General features: G+C 39.8%; 1 protein-coding gene across 6 annotated transcripts in view; it reads left to right on the top strand.

Annotated features, from left to right (window-relative positions):
• The window catches only part of LOC135167805 (protein Fe65 homolog), a 94,599-nt gene that overhangs the window by 61,142 nt on the left and 10,557 nt on the right, over positions 1-22,900 (top strand). For 5 of the 6 annotated variants that reach the window (XM_064131365.1, XM_064131366.1, XM_064131369.1 and 2 more), the window contains one exon: positions 8,374-8,668. In XM_064131365.1, the coding sequence (XP_063987435.1) occupies positions 8,374-8,668 (295 nt within the window). Of the gene's footprint in view, positions 1-7,325; positions 7,487-8,373; positions 8,669-22,900 lie in introns of those variants that run through there. The other variant, XM_064131370.1, reaches the window with a different exon arrangement.

Raw genomic sequence — 22,900 nt, forward strand, 5'->3', positions numbered from 1 at the left:
ATTGGTGCAGGTCGGGTTATAGTTAATTACCAAAAAATCCAGAAGTTTGATTAAATTTCAGGAGGACAGATGAATATTTAGTGAACGTTGGGAATTTTTTTAATGAAAAAATTCTGGTTCTCTGGGGGATTTTTCAGGGCAATGACTGCGATAAAAAATGGTCTAATTTCCACTAAATGAGAGTATCATGAGCTTCCATAGTCGATCTTTTTATGCTTCTCGAGTACACCGTAATTACGACAGGAGAGACATGAGACAGACCGTCGAGCGTTATCGCTGTCTCAAAAGTTTTTTCACCGTCTTTTCATCTGACATTAATGTGTTTACAGAGTTAGTTTTCTTTTTCTCTGGCACTTTAATAATTTCTTTTCTCACCGCAAAGTCGTTGGCATTATATCGGGCTTTCAGATGATACCTGGAAAAACTCGGTGTGTTGTTTTCCAAAGAGTTGATGGCATCAAAGAATATAATTAATGAAATATTATCGGTAACTCCTGGGGTCGGGTGTTGAGTCAACAATGGGAATGGTAAGAACACTTGGCACGTTGTAATGGACAGGGGCGGGAGGGGGGGAGGAGGGAGCTTTACGCAATTCAAGAAGAACATTATGATTGTACTGTGTATTGGGAGGGGTTGCAAGTGTCCAATTATTCATTCCCCTTTTATTTTTCTTTTTCCCTTCTCTCTCGCAATTTTAGTACTCAACTACCATACTCTCATTCCCTCGTTGTTTCCCTCTTTCGGGATAGACGGAGAAGTTTATGACAATCATTTTCTATTTGCCAATTCCCTTTGGACGAAAATGTAATCAGAAAATATTACTCAATTCTGGGAAATTCATCTCGATCCAATTTTTTTTTCTCTACGTGCTGTTGGGTGGAGAGAAATGGGGATGAATGAAGTACCTGGGAGAAATAAATTGTTTTTGCGCTGAGGTAAAATGTCTTGGAGATGTACAAAAATACACTGTTTTTTTGGGAACTGAGGGGGAGTGTCAAATAGTAGAAGTCAAGGATTATTACGTATTGGCGAATTTATTCGCAAAAATTTAGAGGAGAGAGCGCGTATTTATCTGTATTCGATAGCTTTTTTTGGGGGGTGAATTATGGAGCATCTTCAATGGTCAATTACTCGGAAACAGCAGAGTGAAATCGCATAATTTTTTTTTCGTTTTAAAGCTTGAAAAGGGAGCTTTAAAATGAAAAAAAAATCGCTGAAGTTCGTTCGATCGATCTCCAATTATTGGAGGTTAAAGATGTTTCATGATGTCTCGGATTTTTCGTCTGAGGGGTTGATTCATAGGAAAAATAAATTGAAAGATTAATTAATATTTTCTTATATTTATTTATTCTATTGAATACAATCGTCCACAAACGAGACGAACGTGACTGTGAAGTTCGCCAGAAGCCCGGGATAATAAAAGCGACAAAAAAAAATTGATAAGCCAGGGAATATGAAGTTGGCAGTGTGAGGGATGTATGAGCGGTACCGTAAACATCGTGCAGAAAATATACTAGCGGTAATTTAAAGTGAAGGGAGACCCAGGAAGTCATCTCGAGACCTTGCCGAGCTTTTATGCCACCTGGCCGTGCTCCAAGGGGAGGTTGCACCGATCGGAAAAAGCTCCCGCTAGTCAACCGAGGCACGTACCCTGTTAGGACTCACTCGTGAATGACGTGTTTACAATTTGTGGATTAGGGCCCAATGAATTTTCCCCAATCTAAAATTTCCAGTTCAAATATTGGTAAATTTAATTAAGAAATAAATTGGTTCGAGTGGGGAAGTGTCGTCCAATTTTTTGTCATCAAAGATAACGCGATAAGAACCACCGGGGAAATTATTAGACTATGTATCGTTATTTACTCTGCACGATGGCTTAATTAAGAGGTCAAAGAGGAAGTATATTCACTCTACACTCAAAGCTTAAGCTTTTTCCCTCGAATGAAGCTTCTGATTTTTTAAAATTTAAGTCTATTTCACAATTTTTTATCCAAGAAAATAAATTATCTGGAATTTTTTGGGACTAACTATCTATTAAAACTGATTAATTAGACTATTAATTATTGAACAATCAGCTTTTTTAACGATCGTCAATTTAATATTATTCCCCCCCTCATTCCACCAAAATTTTTTCAATTTCTCTCACCACGTGACACTGAATAATGAAATAATTCTCATGATTTATTTCCCCCCCCCCTCCCCCTCCCTCCCAAAATTTTCACAATAAAATAAAACTTTCGATCAACTTCGGGCAATTTGCATGAATTACCAATGCGCGTAGTCATAACTGTCGAGAAAAAAAAAATGTCAGAATATTTACGAGACATAAAATTCCCAGTCATACATTGAACTTACTTTATGTACCTAAATTCTTATTTATGTGAAAATATTTTCATCCTGTCTCGGCAATAGTTATTCACATTTGTACGTGAAAAAAGAACTTGTGCTGCGTGAAACTGTAACGTGTTAAACTATGAAATGCGTAGGAAGACTTTTCTTCACTGGGAAAAATTCAGTTCCTTTTCCTTCACCTGTTCCGACATTTTGTTCCATAATTCACCAACACATCCCGCGAGTCTTCGATAAATCCCGGGCTTTTGCCCTTGATATTTACGATATCAATAACAGGTGCGAATAATTGAAGAAGAACCGAGGGGCAAGTGTGAGGGTGGGCGGGAGGAGGGGGTGTTATCGTGGAAATAATGGCCGCTCCTGTAGTTTGTTCTCAACTAATTTTACGGAGATGGAACTTCCGGGGAAATTCTCTATCGTGAAAATTGTACGAGGCTTTTTCTTCGCTTGGGCGAGAGGAAGATTGAGACTGTAATTAAAGCGAGCAAACTCGTGAACATCGAATTGTAGAATAGGTGGAAGAGCCCTCGGTGGAGTGAAGCTAATTAACGGATGAGAGATACGTTGTTTGAGGGTTATCTTGAATGATCGTGAGGGGTAAAGCCCATTTGGCAATAGACGACACGATCTAATCGATTTTCCCCCATTTTTATCATTTTAATTAATAATATGGAACCCCAATATTTTATTCGATAAAAAAAAATTCCTCCGGTTGGGGGAAGTTTCAGTCTTTGGGGGATGAACTTGATCTGAAGAGTTTCGAGTTTCTTCGGAAAATTTCTGAGTTTTTCAGGGATCTTCGGTACAAGTAATTTCTTCGGTGAATTATTTTAATGAGGTTTTGACCTATCGATCGACCCCTGAGACAAGACACACACACACACACATACACACACGGTCAATTTTTCATTCCGAACTGGCTATCCATAGACTATCGATTGCCCCTTCGTGCTAGGGATGTGCGCCACTCTGTAAACTATTTCAAGATGGCGTCATGAGTCACAGAACTGGGGTAGAACGTTAAACAGGATTATCCCACCCACGAGCATCCAGATTCACCCCCACACCTTCACTCACCCGAAGAACGAGAAAAAAAATATTTTTCATTTCCGTAAGTGCTGGAGTAATTAGCAAAAATTATCGACAATTAGAAGTGCCTAGGACTGCGATCGGACAGACGATAGAATTTTAATTAATCACTGGTTTTAACTTCTCCCTTCGGCCGGTGCGTGACTTGTGGCCCACGTTCGATGGTAATTTTTCTCCGATCCATTATTCGTAATATATTTAATCAGACGACGGTTTCTGCACGACATTCTCCGCCGTTCACTAATTGCATAGGTTGAAAATTGGCGAATGAAGAACCTCCTCTTTGACATTTTAGCAAATTTACCCCTAAATTTTAATTATCGCGAACAAAATTTGTGAAATGTCAGAACATTTCCGGGATTTTTTATTTGAATTTTTTTTTTATTGGAATAATCTTGAAAAATATTCTAAACAGCCCCACAAGGCTCTTCGCAATAATTGGCATCAGATATTTGTCTCCATGGGGACACACTCCCCATTCAATTTCCCCAACAATCCACCCCATCCTCCCCATTAATAAATTCCACGAAGAATCGATACCCAATCGTGCAATTTTCCGCGAAAAAAGAATAAACCGGTTGGGTAAAATAAATGGAAAAAATTACCCAGAACTCCGGACCAATTTTCCGGCCATAAAAGGGCAATCTCCACCGACAGTCCGAGAAATTTCAAAAATTAAACCCCTTACTCAGTGGTAAATAGAAGCGGCGGGTGCTGAAAACAAAATACTAGTTTAAAATGTCTATCTATGTACGTGGAATTATTCAACGGGTCTTACTGGTTTAAAAAAAAAATAGTGGGTCTAGAGGTGATGCAGGGAAGGGGTATATGCCTCGGGGGGTGAAGTCAGCATGCGAGTAATGGTGTTTCAAGGCTTGCGTGCGGCGCCGTGCAATGGCTTGGCGTCGCGACGTCTCACCGCCGCTCGACGAACGAGCCCGTTAGCTACTAACCTTTCTGTATTTTAAACACATACTTACATAGCACAGACACTGTACAATTCACGGGGTTGGGGGGTGGGAGTGGGTAGGGGGGTGAGGTGGTTACAGTACGTAATGCTTTCGCGTGCTGATTCCTCGCGAAGTTACTCTGAAAATATTTGGATATTTTCTTGTGGAATTAATTGACGTAATTAATTACTTGGGGTATTAATTACTTGAGATAATTGCCAAGGGTGTCGTCATAGTCATGATAATTAGGTGAGAGTGATTAGAGTGAATCAGAGAAAAAATAAATTTGTCGGGTTCATCAAAATTTTATTATCAATTTATTGAGGGGTTTCAGAACGTAATTTTTTGGGGTTGGAAAATGGGGGGGCTTTGAGGGGTAGATACGGTGCATGAGGAAAGGGATTAGAAAGAAATAGATTATATATTGATGGAAATAAATGGTGAATTGTTTTGCAAGAAAAAAAATTGTTTTCAATGGAACTAATTTTTTTTTTAAACGAAATAAATTTTTTTCATTAAGAGTGCTGATAAATTTTAAGACACAATTTTATGGTAACACTCAATTCACACTGCAATCTACCCTCCCGTGAAATTTATTACCCCAGCACTACCGCAAATGTTTACGATCGATTTTTATGGAATAATTAAATTGAAATTTACACTTTCCACTGATTTTCTTCATCAATTTTTCAATACTCTGTTGCAAAATTCACTCAACACATTTTTATACCATTTCTCACGGACTAAGTTCAATGGTGCTTTCACCCGATTATTAAAAATTTTCCTCTCCATTTTTTCGTGAAATTAAATTCTATCAAAAATGGAAAAATTTCATAATAATTTATGTAATGACATTGGCCATGAAATTTCAATTTTTTTTCAACAATGTAATGCGCCGGGAAAGGTGAGAAACCTCATTCTTATTCCATTTCCTGGCGTCATTGACCCCTCATTCCCCTGAAATGTCTCCTCGGGTAATAAAACCCCCAACGATCGAACGTGGAAAAATACCACGAGTGAGTTTCCAACCCGAACGTTGAAAATAAAAATAAAAAAAAATCCGAAAAGTGTTGGCGAGTGCCTGGGGTAGTCTCGGTGGCCAGTGGAGCTTGCAGTCGCGTAGATGCGAGACGAAAGCCCCGAAAAATCTTGACCTCTCTTGTTCGCCCAACGTTTGGCGGATCGTAAAGCTTAACGAGCGCTTTTGGGATTGGTCTGGCCTTTATTTTCGGTAACGAGAGAGAGAGAGAGAGAGGGAAAGTGCAGACGGTTCCCTTTCATTTTTCTAATGTCGTATAGTCCTGGCGTTCGAGCATGATACGCCAGGATTAACGCTGGGGTGAAGTAACGGGGTTGGAAATACTCAGGGCAGTTTGGGGATGAATTCAGTGACGGGGAGGACGGGGAAAGCTCTTTTATCCAACTTTTCAGCTGGCAGAATCTCTTTGGAAATTTTGTCGAGTTGTAATCACTTTGTTAAGCCCCTCGGGTGAGGCTTCAGGGGGGGGAGGATATCGGTGGAAAATGGAGTCGAATATTCTGATTAAATTTCTTAATCACCGATTTAAAGTACAATTTTTCTCGTGATTTTCGCACTTTAAAAATTATATTTTTTATTTTCTCTGGAGCTGTTATTTTTTCTCGGTAAAGTGTGATTTTGTTTTCAAATTTCAAACAAACGTAAAATCCTCAAATTCCACTAAGTAAAATTCCCCCATGAATAAGGAATTCCCTCCCCTAAAATTCTCTCCTTCGATATGAATATCACCTCTCATATATTCGACTAAAAAACTGAAACTCTCCCTCCCTTATTTTTATTGAGAACCTCAAAAGATTTAGAGATAGAATTTGATGGCATCACTCCCTCCCCCCCTCTCAATTCGTATTGCAAGCTGTTCTCCCATGAAATTTAATACCCCAGTGGTAAAGAAAATGATGAAAAAGAGGGCGAGAGGAGGTGAGGGTGGAGGGGTAGGAAAAAAGTCGAGGGAAACCACAGTGGAAAGTCCCACTTTGTCGATGAGGATCGATATACACTCGGTGACTCATCGGGGGCGCAAGAAGCCACTGCTCATTTTTGAACCCCCCTCTCTCTCTCGCCCCCTCCCTTCCACTCAGCCACTGAGATTTTCACTCCCTTTTTTTTTTATCCACGTGTCCCTCAGCTCAATCCTCTCCTCCTCATCTACCGTCTAATACTGAAACCGTGTTCAGAAAGTTTCGTTATCAGGGGAAGGGGCTATCGCTTTGGGCGATTCTCTCTCAGCCCTTCTTTTGTCTACTTTTTCTACCCTCGTCTTTGTTTCACAAGTATTTTTCAAGCAACATCTGCATTCACACTTTTCACTCCCCCCCCCGGCCCAACAATCCCTTTTCGTTCAACTCATTCCTGTTGAAATTCTCGTGTCTAATGGCAGCTGGACTCCTCGAGAAACTCGTCCGAGTTTCTTCAAGGGATGTGTTGGGTAATGGAAGGGGTGAAGATATGAATTTGTTGCAGAAGGGGATTGCGATCGAAAGGGGATGAATTAAATATTTTGAAATAACATCCGTCGGTTTTTTCTAATATTTTTTTGGTCTCTGGAAGACATCGAACGAAGGAAAAATTTTCATAATCATTAACTTAAAAACAAGAAACTAAACGTGATAATAATTTAATTAAAGTAAAATTATTAATGAATAATTTGAGATAACAATTTTTTTTAATTTTAAATGAGAATGCAAATATTTTGCATTACAAAAGTTGTCGTGATTTTTTTAAGTAATTAAAAAATCTCTTCCTTTTTCTGGATATAAATTAAATTTTTAATTATTATTGTTTAGTTATGTTACAATTTTATAATTATAGTGCTTCTGCACCTAAAATCATCGTCCGAGTATCTCACAAATTATTATTTAATCATTCAAGCCTCATAACGTCTGTTGTGTGACACATGCCACCCACGAATGTCACTTTTGCATGTGTCTCATCGTGGGCTGTTGGTGATGGTGTAAAATTTCACCAACATGGCAGCTCACACATCGAGTTATGGACGTATTTTACCGATGTCTGTGCAACATCCTTCACCGCGGTCTGCGGCTCTTGAGGAGTTTGAGTGAGTGTGCGGTCGGACGTTGAGGCCGTTGGATTTATCTCTGGCATATTCGTATCACCGCAAAATGTTACTGACAACAATTCCACATATCTCATACACACTATCGATATATATATCATATATATCACATATTTACACGCTTCACACTTGTGCTTGCCTCGTCGTTTTGCGTACATGACATACCTTTTTGGCGAATTCATTCAACAGCACACGAGCACTCAATCGATGAAAATGGGGGGATGAAAAATTTAGGGGTGGAAAAATTGAAAGGAGAGGGATGAACAATGTTGTGAGCAATGTACACTGATTATTTGCTCCCACGATGTTTCAATTAAATCAAATGAATCCTTTTGTAAATTAAAAGCTCTGTTTACATCCCAGAAGTGGTGCAAAACTCATTCACGGAACATTTACCCCAGGGGATTTATTTAATTTCATTAAAACATCTCCTGGGGCGCAAATTATTGCTGAATGAGATGCAGTGATCGTCAGTAATATTTGTATTGTTAACATTTTTGTTCGTATATTTAATTTATCTGTCGAATATCGGAGAACAATTTTTAAAGAATATTTTTCGAATAAAATTCAGAAAATTGGAAAAATATTTAAATATTTCTAGAATAATTATGGAAATATAATCTGCAGACGAGAAAAAATAATTTAACGTCGCATTAAATGGAATCGGAATTACCGACGCATATTACAATTTTCCAGAATAATAATTATTTCCCTTAAATTTATTTCTGATTGGGAATTTATAATTAATTTATGAGTGAAGTATTATTTGTATCGTGTGATATAAATTGGCGATTTTACCTACCTCTGATTAGCTGTTCATTAAATTTAATTATTTATGTCTTACTTAATTATAATTTTAATGATTTCAGAGAACGGCCTCTTGTCCTTTGAAAATCCCAACTACCAGTTGGAATCAGCGCGCTTCGACGATGCTCTCAACAGTAATGGCACCGGTAACTCGTTATTCGATGAGTTTTATCAAGAGTTGGTGGTAGGTGGTGGCAGAAATGGTGAAGTTACAGGTGGAAGTGGTGGACGACACGCACGCAGAACGTATGCGGCACTAGACCTGGGTAGCATGGGGGTTGATGTTACACAGGGACCACTGACACAGGAGCCAGTGGGTGCAGAAACACCGGACAATACAGCCAATCACAATCTTGGGTGAGTGATACTTCCATGAAGTTATTCTATCAGTTTTATTGAGAGTAAAAACCGAGTAAAATAATTATTCATTTACGTTATTAAATTGAACGAATGTTGGGCTCTTAGGAAACATTATTTTATTTTTTATTAATTAAAATTATTTTTTATTAATTTTTTTGTAGTCGAGGAGAATTATTTATTCGGTATTATTATTTTCGGATTTATTATTTTTTTTAATTCAATGGAGAACTGAAATTATCAAATAGATTTATTTATTTATTTACGCGGTTTTTTACTCTCAATTAATGCGGAAGTAAAATTTGTCGTGAACTCAAGCCCATAAATCTCAACGCGATGGAAAGAAAAATGGCGAATCCCTCAGCAATCAAACGTATTGACAAGGTGTCAGAGCCTTCCAAGTGACTCGATTAAAATTCCCTGTAAATGTCGTCTCCTCTAAATTACGTTGGAGACGTCACGAACGTTTGGATGCCGACGTTTTCCCCGTTGGTAGACCCGATATCGCATTATTCTCTCGATCCCATTCGTCTAACTAGTCTCCATCGGGTATAAAAAAAAAGGGGGGAGGGGAGGGCAGATAGGAGAGACGATTTGCGCATAAAAATCCAATTAAGCAGATACTTGTCGGTTTTACCAGTCCATGAGACTGATTCCGGGGCTTGAGGGTGCGATGGACCTGACACAAACGCGTTTTCGTATTTTCGAGGCGAATCAAAGGATGAAATAACGAGATATTCCACGGGTAACGGTGTTATTCGGTTGAAATGAGGAGTTAAAGTGAGGGTGATTAACCATATTATGGGGATGATGGTGATAGGGATTCAAGGAAAATGTCACTGACGGAGGGAAAAACATTGGGGATGAGAGAAAATTAAATTGCTGAGAAAAACGAGAATAAATTTTCGATTAAAAATATTTCACCGCGACTAAAAAATATTTTTCCTTTGAAATTAAATTCTTTTTCCTGTCTATCGAGACGAGAACTTCTTTGCTTTTGACCTGATAACAATTCTTATTGACTGACAATTTAATAAATGGTAATTTCATATTTTTTTCTCTCAGTGAACATTAGAAGACGAATAGAATTCATATAAAATATTGTCAATATAATTCATGCGATTCTCCATTTTTTTACTTCGTCCCTCAGGGATAGAAATTTTTCCCTGAAAATTGAGGTGCAATAAAAGAAAATGCCAGTGGTATATTCTCCAAGTTTTATCCCCCGGAGAGAGCCAATATTTTTTTTCCCAACGATTCTTCACAGAAACTTTTTGATGTCACCAGTAAAGCTGGATGATTCTCTCCCGAATGCACTACGTTGAAATTCACCCCAACGTATCAATCCGCGAAAATTCGATAAAACTCGTTTTCCCAACTTTTCTAAATTACAGTTTCACCCCCCTGCATGATAGTGAGAGGCCTCCCTTACCGACCACCGGCTCAGGGGCTTTCCCGAGTCATTAAAATAACCGAATGAAATGAGAGAGACCGAAAAATAAATGAATTCTGTGAACGAGGTGCCATGAATTCTCTCGTCCTTCACTTTTCCATTTAATTTGCTCCACTTCATCGGGTACCGTAGAAATCTGGGACCTGGATCAGGTGGGGTGCATTAAATGATAAGTGAGAATTATGACGAGAGAAAGGGCGCGAAGTTTAGATTGAATTCAATCTAAAGTTGCCCATGAAGTTGGCCCTTAGCTATCTTTCATAGTTGTGTCGATCTCTGGACGTCGACCCTCGTAACATTCAGGGCTTTCACCGGATTTTCTCATTTTATCGTTACTCCTGACACCCCCATCACCCCCAACAACTCGGATGTGTCGCCCTTCACTGCATTTTAATCCTTCCGAGCTCAATTCAATTTTCCCAGTTTAAAAATTTAATTCCTAAACTAATTAATTCTCCTTTCTATATTTTTTAAAAATTACTTTTAACAATTCACGTAAAATCCTCCATCTTCTCAACCCTTTCAATTCCCTCCTTTTAAATTCCTTTGTGGTCTCCACAATTCGTCCACCGCCTCAAAAAATCATTTTTCCAAGTCATGACCTTTTTATCCCCAAAATAAAACCGAAAAATGGCGGTTAAAAATTCCAGAGAGTAACATCTCAGCCCCAAATCCTTTTTCAAGTGAAAAATTTCCAGTACCAGCGCCAGAATTTCTCGTATAATTTCCCTTCGTAAAGTTCACTCCATTGAAAAATACCATCACGACAAATTAAACTCCCGCAAAAGGTTGCAGTTTCCATTTCATTTGGTTAACTCCGATATTACGGATAATACAGTCACAACATAGTCATAATAATCCCGTAAAGGTCGTCTAGATATTCAAGGGATGAACATCCTGATGTTATTTTTTTTTTCGGGCAATCGAGGGAGTTAAGGGAGTCTAGCAGACGTTTGTACAGTGGTTAAGTTTTGTACATTTCGATAAGCGTCTGGGGCCGAAGTCCTCGGACCCAGGAAGCATAAAACCATAAGGAAAGACGATGGGCCATTTGCCACGTAGTGGATATGCCACTGGGTATATCGAGTGAACGAAGAAAAGGGCTTTTCCTAGTGGCGAATCACCCGGAGGGCTCTTTCTTCTTGTGTATATGGTGGGACAAGGCCGCGAGGACCTGGGGATAGGTATCTTAACGATCGTGTCTGAGGCGAGATACATTGGGCGTGAAATAAGGTGCCTTTGTTAGGTGAGCCAAGGGGTGAGAGGAAGAAATGCTTTCCTTCGGGATACCCACGAGCCCAACTACACAACCCTTAACGCCCATCGTCTCTTTCACGCTTCGCACTTCTATATACACCTTTTATATTTTTATTTTGGCCCTTTGTTCCCGGTTTTCGTTGTAGCGATGACAGGGGTGATATTGCGAATGCAAAGAAGGGGTGGGGGAATTTTTTTTCTGGGGGCGAGGGTGGAAAATCGGACTTTACGAACGAGGAGAGGAAGTTGTAGGATGTGATTGGATGGCGCAAAGGTTTTTAAGGGTTTTTATTCGATAATTAGGGGCGGTGAGGGGGTGGAGGGGATGTAGGGGTTGTTAGGTGGGGTAATGGGTACATAAAAAATTATAAATTATGTATTTTTTATAGAGGGGGGATGAGAGGGAGAGGGAATGAGGATTGAGTTAGCACTTTGCGGATAAAAAATTTAATTTGATATTTTTTACTGATGAGAGTAATTTATTTAATGAAAAGTAAGTTAATTACATCATATGAAGTGCGGATTAATTCTGTATTCAGGTGTTTATTTTGAAAAATTAGTGGATTAATTTTATTCGTCTCTCGATCTCCTTCGGAATTTTTCGAGTACGCGAAGCCCACGGTAAATGCTCGTCACGCCCTCATCCAAAAATCCAAAGTCATCCCTTGCCCTCTATCACAGCTGAAATAGCCAATATGGGAGACAATACTCCCAGACACACACTCCCCAGGAAAAAAAAAATGATATTTGTATTCCTGTTGGCGGGTTATACCCTTCGCTACCCATATGAAAGAGACGAGAAAAATGATAATTTGTAATTTGTATTCCCACGAGATTGGCCCTCAGAAGGGTGTCGCACACGTGTACCGCACTGGTTTTCTTGGAAGAAGAGAACTTCACATTTTTTTTTTTTTTCGTCCACTTTTACCATTTTTTTTCGCGAAAAAATTCAATGGCCAGTCGAGAAAGCATTCGCCAAGGAAAAACCATGACTTTGTTCCGCATAAATTGATTTGCGATTGGTGAAAGATGAAATTGTATTTTTTATTCAAATTGTTTCCTTTTTCCATTCCCGTTGCTCGATAAATCCCATTAGTTCGCCGACTCTAACGGCGCACACGGGGTGGCTTTTTTATCCCTTTGTAATGCCCTTTATATTTTCTTTATGCGAAAATTCCCATTATTGAAGGTTAGGGGAGCGATTTGCAATATTATTAAACATTGAATTCATGAATTCATGAATTTTCGAGAATTTATTCAACGAACGATTTTTATATTATTTATCAAATTCTCCCACTCAAGGAATTTGTTTATTACAAAAATACCAGAATTAAAAAAATTATTTTCAATGAATCAATTCAATTAATTAATTCCGTTAATTGACTTAACACTTGACCATGTTTTTCTCCCTTATTTTTCACACTTCGGCCCCATATCCAACAAAATATCGGGCCCTCCCCCCGTTCACATTTTTCCACATGTTCGTGAAAATGTCTGGGAAATGGCAGAGGTCGGTTACGAGTATAAAGTCAAAGTAACAAAACTAGGGGGAAGGAAGTCTATCGGTATTGGACACGTATCGGATCGTTTTCTCGGACAATGAATTCCCCCTGGTGAAGTTTTCTCTTCTTTACCGAGTGCATTTTACCGTCAGTGGGTTTGATTGACACAGGAGAGTACCCGAGAGGGTAGCACAAGGAGAATATACCGTCAGAATCAACGGAAAGGGGGTGGAGGCGAATTGTGGCATTGGCTCGGTGGTAGACGGAGGGGGGGGGGGGAGGGGTTAAAACGAAAAGGATGGGGTAGAAGGGGTGGTAGCACACATTGATATTCCACTGAGTTGCCGGGATTTCATTTATATGCTAAACTCTGGTGAGGTCCGTGAATTTTTCGTTTCGCGTTTAGGACTCGCGCGGGGCCAACAGCTGAGATTTGTGATACGGTGGTGAACAACGATTACTCTTGGTATTTCGGTAGACGAGTGGATGTAGTGAAGTGGGTAGTTACAATGGGGGATGAATTAGAAGATGAATTGATGCCAATGGAGGATTGAATAGTTTTTTTTTTTTTTTTAATCGTTCGAGGAATTTTTTTACTATCGACGGGCGGTTGATTTTGCTCTTCTTTATTGGTTTCATGATTTATTTAATATGAGATGAATTATCAGAGGTAATTACGGGACTTACGGGTTAATTAACGAGGGTAGAATCAACTCTGGAATTTTTAGGAGCCATTTTGGGAGAAAAAACGCGAAAATTCGCTCGTGAGAATAATCTCTTTAGTTTTATGGAATTTTTAAATAATTATTTAATTGTTTATCTCTGACTACAACTCGACGATCAACTGGTTAATCATCTAGGCCTCATTTTCTGCTAATGAAATGAATATCGGGAGTAATTAACCGCCCCCAGAAGGCGCAGTTCATTAAATTCAGCTTCAAGTTACGGATTAGTATGTCCCCCCCTTTGAGGACACCCCCTCAGCGCATCTGGATCCCCATAAGACCCTAATCGATGTAGCAAAGGACAAAGGCCAACGAGGACGTGCTTCACACCACAGGTGTAATTAATCCCACCTCGGGTTTCCTCTCCGCGTTGGATAATCACCCCTTCCGCAATAAACCCTCATCCCCTTCGAAAATTTCAAAGTTTGAAAAGCAATCGCCCGTTCCATATTCGCACAGACAAAATCCCACTGAAAATCATCCCCTCCCCAAACTGAAAATACCTCCCAAAAGGTAATTCAGACGGAGGGAACCCCAAAATGGATAGATTCGTTTCAGAAAATTTCCAATCCCCAGAAAAGCAATTTTTCATGGGGGATGACGTTTATTCTTTTTGCAATTTTGACTAAATATTTTTCTTCGTGATTTCAAGTCACTTATTTGACATTGGAAGTGACAGAAACTCTCGTTATTTCCACAATTCTTGAAGAATTCGGGGCCACATGTGTTTTGGATATAAAGGGATGAGGGGGTGGAGTTACGGCACAAGGTGACTCGTCGTGTGGAACACGTGTCGCTTGAACAGTGTCCTCGTAAAGTTCGTCATATATTTTTTAACACTCCTTTGCCTCTTCGCTTGCCCTTCGTTGAGGGGTAGGAGGGGGTTAATGCTGCTGTAGCAGAGTATCCGGATGGTTTCTTAAGGGTTGGGAGGGCTGGTGAAAACAGAATCAAGTTCCAGCGGTCAGGGGCGAACGTGTCATGGACGTAGGGATTTCTAGAAAAAATAAATGGATCAACTTTGACATTTCTACGTTCCCCAAACCGAGCTGACATCGTTCCTTCCGGAGAAAAGAATTATCCATTTGTGATGTTCCGGAGAATGAAAAGAAAAAGAAAATTTTATGATTTTTTTGGGGTTCTTTCCCCCTGAATCCCAAAAAAAACTCCTGAAATTTTCGATAATTCGGGGGAACCGTAAATACGCAAATTAATTATGAAGTTTTCACTTTCGCTCAAGTTCTAATGGCGCGTCGGTAATTTTAATATTTTTTCTGCATTGCCGGCGCGTCGGTAATGTCGGAATTGTGGTTAAATGATCGATATCCCATTCAATATCACGAACGGACACATAGTTAGAAGGTAATTAACGAATTTTGAGATGAATCTAATCTCAATCATTTGGGAATAGTTTAGGAAAGTTTAGGAATACATTCGCATAGTTTAGGAACTAATAGTTTATTTATAATTAATGACTCTTTTATTGGCGTATAGTTAGCAGGTGGAGCAGATGATAAGTTCGAATCTTAATCGGATTTGCATAGATCGATGTAACATAATTTGGGAAGTCTAAAAAACATTAATTCAGAGTTTAGGAATTAACTGTTATTATTTAATTAATGGTTTTCTAATTGTGACTGGGGGGCAGGCTGCGCATGCGCATACGCCCTTGTGGCCGAGGGTATACAGGGTCCAATTTAGCCTCCTGCTGGTGGTGCACCGGCATGTTTTGGGGGTAATTTTGAACCGAAAAGTCCTTTTCCACTTTTCGCTCGGACGCACCCCTATCGAGACATTGGGGTGAAAAGCACGGCCAATGGGGCGCGAGAGAGAGGGGGAAAGATATTTCTCTCTCACTCATTGGCAATTTCAAGAGAATCCTTGGGGGGGGGGGTCTAATCATCACCCCCCCCCCCCCCGAAACCCAGAAAACGACTATCTTATGTAAAAATCGCGAAAATGTATAAGTTTATTAATAAATTGAGGATTTTGGTTAAAATTTTAAATCCAATTATTAAATAAACTAATGGATTTACGGGATGCCACCAGAAGACATTTGTTGTAGAAAATTTGATTCTCTGCAAAAAATGTCTTGTGACAAAAGGCCGTAAATCCATTTGTTTACTTGATAATCAAGAAAACACGTTTATTGCTCCGGATTCCGCGAAAATCGCGAGCCATCCCCTGGGAATTTCGACATCTATTTCGACGATTTTAAACATTAATTATCTAATCTAATCACCTCCCCCCCCTCCAAAGGATTGTTTTAAAATTGCCAATGAGTGAGAGAGAAATATCTTTCCCCCTCTCTCTCGCGCCCCATTGGCCGTGCTTTTCACCCCAATATCTCGATAGGGGTGCGTCCGAGCGAAAAGTGGAAAAGGACTTTTCGGTTCAAAATTACCCCCAAAACATGCCGGTGCACCACCAGCAGGAGGCTAAAGGGGACCCTGTATACCCTCGGCCACAAGGGCGTATGCGCATGCGCAGCCTGCCCCCCAGTCACAATTAGAAAACCATTAATTAAATAATAACAGTTAATTCCTAAACTCTGAATTAATGTTTTTTAGACTTCCCAAATTATGTTACATCGATCTATGCAAATCCGATTAAGATTCGAACTTATCATCTGCTCCACCTGCTAACTATACGCCAATAAAAGAGTCATTAATTATAAATAAACTATTAGTTCCTAAACTATGCGAATGTATTCCTAAACTTTCCTAAACTATTCCCAAATGATTGAGATTAGATTCATCTCAAAATTCGTTAATTACCTTCTAACTATGTGTCCGTATATCACGATTGCGTAATTCTTTCGACATAATAATTATTAAACTCATTATAATAAATATAATTTTTAAATTCGGTTTGAAAGACGATGCGATATTTTTCATCCAGAATTTCCTCGGACTATTTTTATTTTTGTTACCCTCATGAGAAAGTAAATCCTTCCCACATTATACGGAAGGGGCTAAAGGTGAAGAGTTCGATACATCTTAGATACAACACCTGCACAATGTTATTTCCGTTGATACTGCGGGCAATCGTGAAAGGGCGTTAAATTCTCCAGTTGAGTACTGAGGAGTACCGGACTGCCGATTAAATCGCTGGACCGGAAGTTGAGTGTAGCTCAAAGCCGGAGGAGTCGAGGAGAGGACAGGGATAGCCGAGGGACATGGGGACGCCCACAAGTGCCACCAGAGTGTATTATTATTTGAGAGTCACCAGGCCCTGATGGCCTTCGTCATATCATGCAGGGGTTGACTCTTTATTACCACAATTTACTGCGGGTGGGTAATGAGATTTAAGACTTTACCTGTCTCCACGTACTCACCCGCGGCGATTGAGGGAAAATCGTTATTTGGGGGATTGAAAAATATCAACCGGGTGAGGAGGAGGAGGAGGAGGTGATGGGGTGAATTATCGTCATATGAGGCTGAAGATAGAATAAACCTTTAATTAAAATTGAATAATTGCTCGTATCTGCGATGTTTAAATAATAAAATCATTGCAAAGTGTCCGAGAATGGGGCAGCAGTGGGGGAAAAATATTATTCGGGTCATTAAATATTTTTTTTAATTAAAAAAAAAATTTTGAATGAAAATTAGACCTCCAGAGGGTGCGATAAGGGACGAAAGTTGGTTTTATTATAGAAATTAGTCCCCGAAATTCAATTTTTCCGACAAAAATTGACCCAAAAATTTGTCAAGTCCCATTTTCATTCAAAATTTCTTTCCGTATCGAAGGATTTGACGCACTTTTATGGCCCACCAATAATCCCATCCCCCTCCCCCGCTGTGATATCCCCCATCCCCTCGTCGCAATCGTCTATTCTCGAGTGCCGCGGGGTGGAACGACCAGTGTCGATACACAAGAGGTTGAGCATCGATATCTGGCATCGGTGGAATGCACCCGATAAGCCCTCCACAAGACCTGAATCGTCAGTGCGAGTGAGTGAATACGAGGGAAGCGTGAAGAAGTGTTGTGACATAAGGGCGGTGGGGTAAAGGGAGAAATGGAGTGGGAGGGCTGAGGTTGACTGTACCCTATTGATTGGTCGTCTCTCCGATAGTATCGAAATCCCGTTGGAATAATCTCGAGTGACGTTGAATGCCGGCATTGCCACCAGTACTTTCCGGCCAAAGCCCATCCGTACAATTCGTGTTTCCTTCTCTTTTCGGAATAAACAGTGCACCCAGTCGACGGGTCATTTCATTTGTTCCCTCCGGTTCCTCCATTCCCATTGGTTCGCCATGATTTTGGGATATCAGGGGGATTAATAGACTGGAGTGATGGGAATACCGCGGATCGATAAAACGTGGTGACAGGAATTTTTGAAATATCTTTAGACAAAATGTCTTTTTCGGAAAAATTTCTCACCCTAAAATCCCTATTTTTTTTTTTTTGAGTCAATTAGGGAACATTTAATTATGAAAAAAAATGAAGAAGTTCACTGGATGTTAGGTAACTCTTGAAGGAATTTTTTATTGCAAATATCCCACGTTCGTAATTTTTTTCTCTCGTTGTTTTTTTTTTTTTTCGTCTTATCGGGAACATAAATAAGGAGTTTGTTGATGCTGAACCCGTCTACTTATCCACTCAATCGGGCAAACCATCCCCACTTCCTGTCAGGCCTGCAGGCACGTCGAAGACGACCCGATGAAGTGGGGGAATCGAAGTTCTGAATTTACTTTGAACTGAAAGTTTTCCCTCTCGAAAATTCTGTAGGGAAATGTGGGCGGGGGTTAATTGAACCCAAATTCAATCGTGAAACCCTTTATTTATTTACTCATTTTATTATCAACCGAGGGAGTGAAATTTCACGGATAGTTGGAGGTAAGAAGGGTAGTTTTTTTTTCGCGATAAAATTATTGCGAGGGAAATTTCTCCCTCTGCACTTCACGCGGTAATTTTCCGTCACCGTTCGCGCAAATATTCTCGCGTCCAAATTTCACTGGAGAATTTTCGCAAAATTCTTCTGGACAGCACTCGGGAAGCGGGCAAGATGTCTCCCCTATTCTCTCATTCCTTAGCCATCTTCACTCTCCATTTTCCACCCCCTCCATAAAACCCCCGAGTGAAGGTGGAACCCGGCCTGGCATTGACTCTCCCATAACTTGATGCTCGCATCACCGGGGGCTTTAAATTTTCGCGGGGATCCAACGACGACGTAAAAAGTAGAATTTCGAGGAGAATGGGGCTGTGAGAAAGGGGGTTTACAGCAATAGCCATCCAAGTGTTATATATACATGTTCCAAGATATTTTCCATCCCCCTCTGGCGTCCTCCCCAGTGCCCGTTGAATACCGTCAACCGCGCAATTATGGAGAGACTTTGGCCGTTGGCAAGAAAACCCTAGCCAAGAACTCTCAGTGGATACAGGGTAGTTTCCTCTGTGGTTAGGGGCCCACTGGGGGGTGGGGGGCCACTCCCTAGGCACAGAATCTTATTTATTTTATGATATTCCGGTGAAGTTCCACAATCCCCTGCACGTCATACCGCCAGTGAAAAAGTCGAGCTGAACGAACGTCGATTTTTCTTTTTTTTTCTTTAATTAGATTTGAAGGGAATATTTCGGGGGATTAAAGAAGTTGGAATGGATGGATTCTTTTTTTTTCGAATACAGGAGTTTCTTTATGCATGGAACTTTGGGGATGACTGCCGCTGGGATCAAATTCTTGCGCAATAACACTTTTACTATTGCGCCAGGAGAGGGTTGTACGTGAGGTGAACTTGGGCGGTTCGGTTAATCATGAGATTATCCGGCGAGTGACTGGCTTTTCGGGGAAAGTTCACGGCTTTTTTATTGATTATAGATATCGATCACATAACACTGGTCTTAATAACCTCATTCCCATAATTTTTCCCACCCAAAAGTCCTGGAATAAAATCAATTTAATAATTATTCATTTGGAGAATCGAATGGAAATTGATTTTCCCTCATTTTTATGAACAAAAAAAATTTAATTTTAATGTTCTAGGGATGTACAATAACATAAGGCCCAACAAAACAACTTATCCCAATAATTTATCCCCCTCCCCCTCCGTCACCCGTGATAAACACCTGGATATCAATAGATTTTGGGGAAATAAAGTTCATTTAAAAAAAATGCCCCTGAAAAAAAAATGCACATTCTGTCATTCACACTAAACAATAACGATCAATGTCCACGGCTATGCCTCGGCCATTAATCATTCGTTGATACATCCGAAAATGATCGGAGTGAGGAGGGGGGAGGGAATAAAAACAAGTTATACAAAGCGCGAGCGCATGGATCGACTCTGGACTGCATAGTCTGCAGGATTCAAGTAGTAAAGGCATGCGATGGTACGGCCGGATGACGTCACTGGGCGGAGCGAAAATTGGCGATTATAACCGAGTTCCCCCGAAGTCATGCTGCCCCCGCACGAGCGATTCAGTCTTTCTTCGGCCACTGTGGGCTCCTGGGCTTATCCAGGCGTTGTCCATATTTTTCATGGCACCTTCCTCGTGATATTTTCACATTTTTTTTGACATTTTTGAAGGATTTATTGGGGTGGAAAATTTTCTCGATGTATTCTGATTGATTGGTGATTCGATGCCGCATACGGAGAGTATAATTGTGCCAGTCGTTAATCATTTCTCAGTCGTTCCAACAGTGGTCCTTGAGCTATTGAGCGAGTGCCGGTGAGACACGAGTTGTGCGGGGCGTTTACAACGTGGGGAAAAAACAGTTCAATACTCGGGGGCGGTTTAATATTTTTAATGAATAATAATCCGAGTTTAGTGGAGGTCGAGCTTGTGCCTCGGATTCCAATAGCCGGGGACATCAGGAGCGCCGGCAGCTGACTGTAAGTTACAAACAATAACGAATTTTTGGGTTTTTATTTGACAGTAATGAATTTGGATCGATTTGATTTTTACTACCGGTCAGATTTTGGTGATTTGCGAGGAATCGAAGGCAGATAGCGAAATTTTTGTTATGACGTCTTATGTAGCTCTGTCTTGGTACTACAGAAAAGGTATTAACGAAAATTTTGATATCTGTCCTCGTTTCGAAGATATTTATCGAAATAGAATCGATTTCGAGGAAACTGAATTAGGAGAGTTTGGGAAGGACTAGAAAAAATTAATTAAATTAGTTGTTATTATATTTATTTTTATTAGACTGAACATTAGAATTAATTTGTTTTTAACTCATAAGGAATGTCGTACAATATTTTCAAACAAATGTACTCATCTTTTAACTTGGCTCCATACAATAATTAATTAAAAAATTGGGAAAATTCCCCAGAATCTCCCGAATCGATAAAAAACCCCCGAAAAAAAAATAATAAAAATATGATGGCCCTTAAATAAATCCACTCCATGGATAAGCTCGACGTCTACATATCATCTTGACTCCTCAAGTGCCCCCGAATGGAGATAATCTCGTCTCGAATTTCAACTTCAAACTCGGTCGCGATATTTTCGTCATTCGTAGAAGTACAGGAGTCCCTGACATGCCAGCTGAGCACTAAAAATTACTTTTATTTGAACTTACGCCTCCCCTCCCCCTCCTCCATCATCTCTTCGGGAGCTTTCGCGAGATCAATACCCATTAGAAATTGTTATTAAGCACCATAAACCATTTTACGAGCGTCGTCGATCCCCACCCTCTGCTCTCCACTCAACGGAAGTTCACCCGAAGTGAACGAAAATAAACATCAATAAAATGTCTGACGACCAAAGACCATTTCCACTGTCTGTTCAGATACCCTAGAAAACTCAAAACAGGTACAGTGAGAGGTGCATTATGAAATTACGAGTTGTTTCACACCGACTGTACACTCATGTCCCACCCATAAATCAACCAAATGGAATTTCATTCGTCTTCACGTCCCTTCGCCATTTCTCTTGTACTTTATTTCTTCCATATTGGAAATTACCATTATTCGGTTGGAAAATTATTCCTGACAGTTTCAAAAATTGTTGATACCCCTAACAATCACTTTACCACTCCCCCAAAATTTCCATTCATATTTTTACTCATAAATTACTGGATTTTTTTTGTGACCGAGAATTTTCTCGGAATTTTTAAAATTCAAATAAAAATTCCTATAACATTTTTCTTCTAACAATATTTTTTAAATGTCCCAAAGCTCTTCGATACTTATTCACCCCCATTTCGTTCCTCCATCTGTCATCCTTACCTCTTTCACCATCGGCCCACTGCAGGACGTAATCGCACCTCCGGAAGCTCGTCCGCACGTTTGCGATAAGCCGTCACCCCTTTCCCCTCCCCATCCACCTTCCACCTCCTTCTTCTCGCCCTCACGGAGAGTAGGACCACCCCCAAAACTGCAGCAGAAAATTCCGCCAAATTTTTTTTGGAAATAAATTGCAGATTTATTCACCAATATCCACCATAATAATTTATTTTTCACTCCCCTCCTCCCCCCGGTCAATCTCCAGAATTTTTTCACTGCTGGAGAACCTTGGACTCCCTCAAATCACGGACGACCCGGTTTCCCAAAAAAAAAATTTGATGAAATCCACCGAAATGTGCATTTGATGCCCCACGTACTCGAGGGCCGATTCGTGACGTGAAATATAATGTTACTATATACATATCCCGTTCCTCACTGAATGTAATGTATTATTTTTTTTCTCTGAAAACTTTTTGCTCCCTCCCTCCCCCCTTCTACCCCTTGTCCCGAGTGATTTACGATTTGGCTTACAGTTGCAGAAGCCCAGTCATGAACCCAACGCCGTAACTACCGACTTTTTCTCCAACATTTATCGCAAACTTTTATATCCACGTTACCATAAAGTGTTTGTAACAAATGGGGTACGCGAGGAATAGTCGAATTTTCAGTTTTTTTTATAATCTAAGTGCATTTTTGGAGAATTGAGCGGAATGTTGGGTTTGCCGGAATTTTTTGGCGTTTATTTTGCGGGAAATAATTAATAAAATAATTCTAGCATAAAATTGACTGGAAATTAATTTTGTAAATTGAATGGATTAGAGGGGGATAATTATACGGAGTGAAAAAAAAATTCTTGAGGTTGTAAATAATTTATTGCAGGTAAATAATGATTTTATTTTATGCGTAATGTATTTTATATTTTATTTTTTGTAAATTAAAATTTATGTAAATTCCCTCTGACGAATCGATAGATCGACGGAAATTCCACCAATTTTTGATTCTTCCAATTTTCTCAACTTCAAAACAAAATCCAAGACCAAGAATTCTAGAAATGAGAAGGGGTGGAATGATAAATGAACATAAACTTAATTACTGAAGGCGGTGGGTGATCAACGAGTGCAGGA

The sequence above is a fragment of the Diachasmimorpha longicaudata genome, chromosome 12, assembly GCF_034640455.1.
Source record: "Diachasmimorpha longicaudata isolate KC_UGA_2023 chromosome 12, iyDiaLong2, whole genome shotgun sequence".
NCBI lineage: Eukaryota > Metazoa > Arthropoda > Insecta > Hymenoptera > Braconidae > Diachasmimorpha > Diachasmimorpha longicaudata.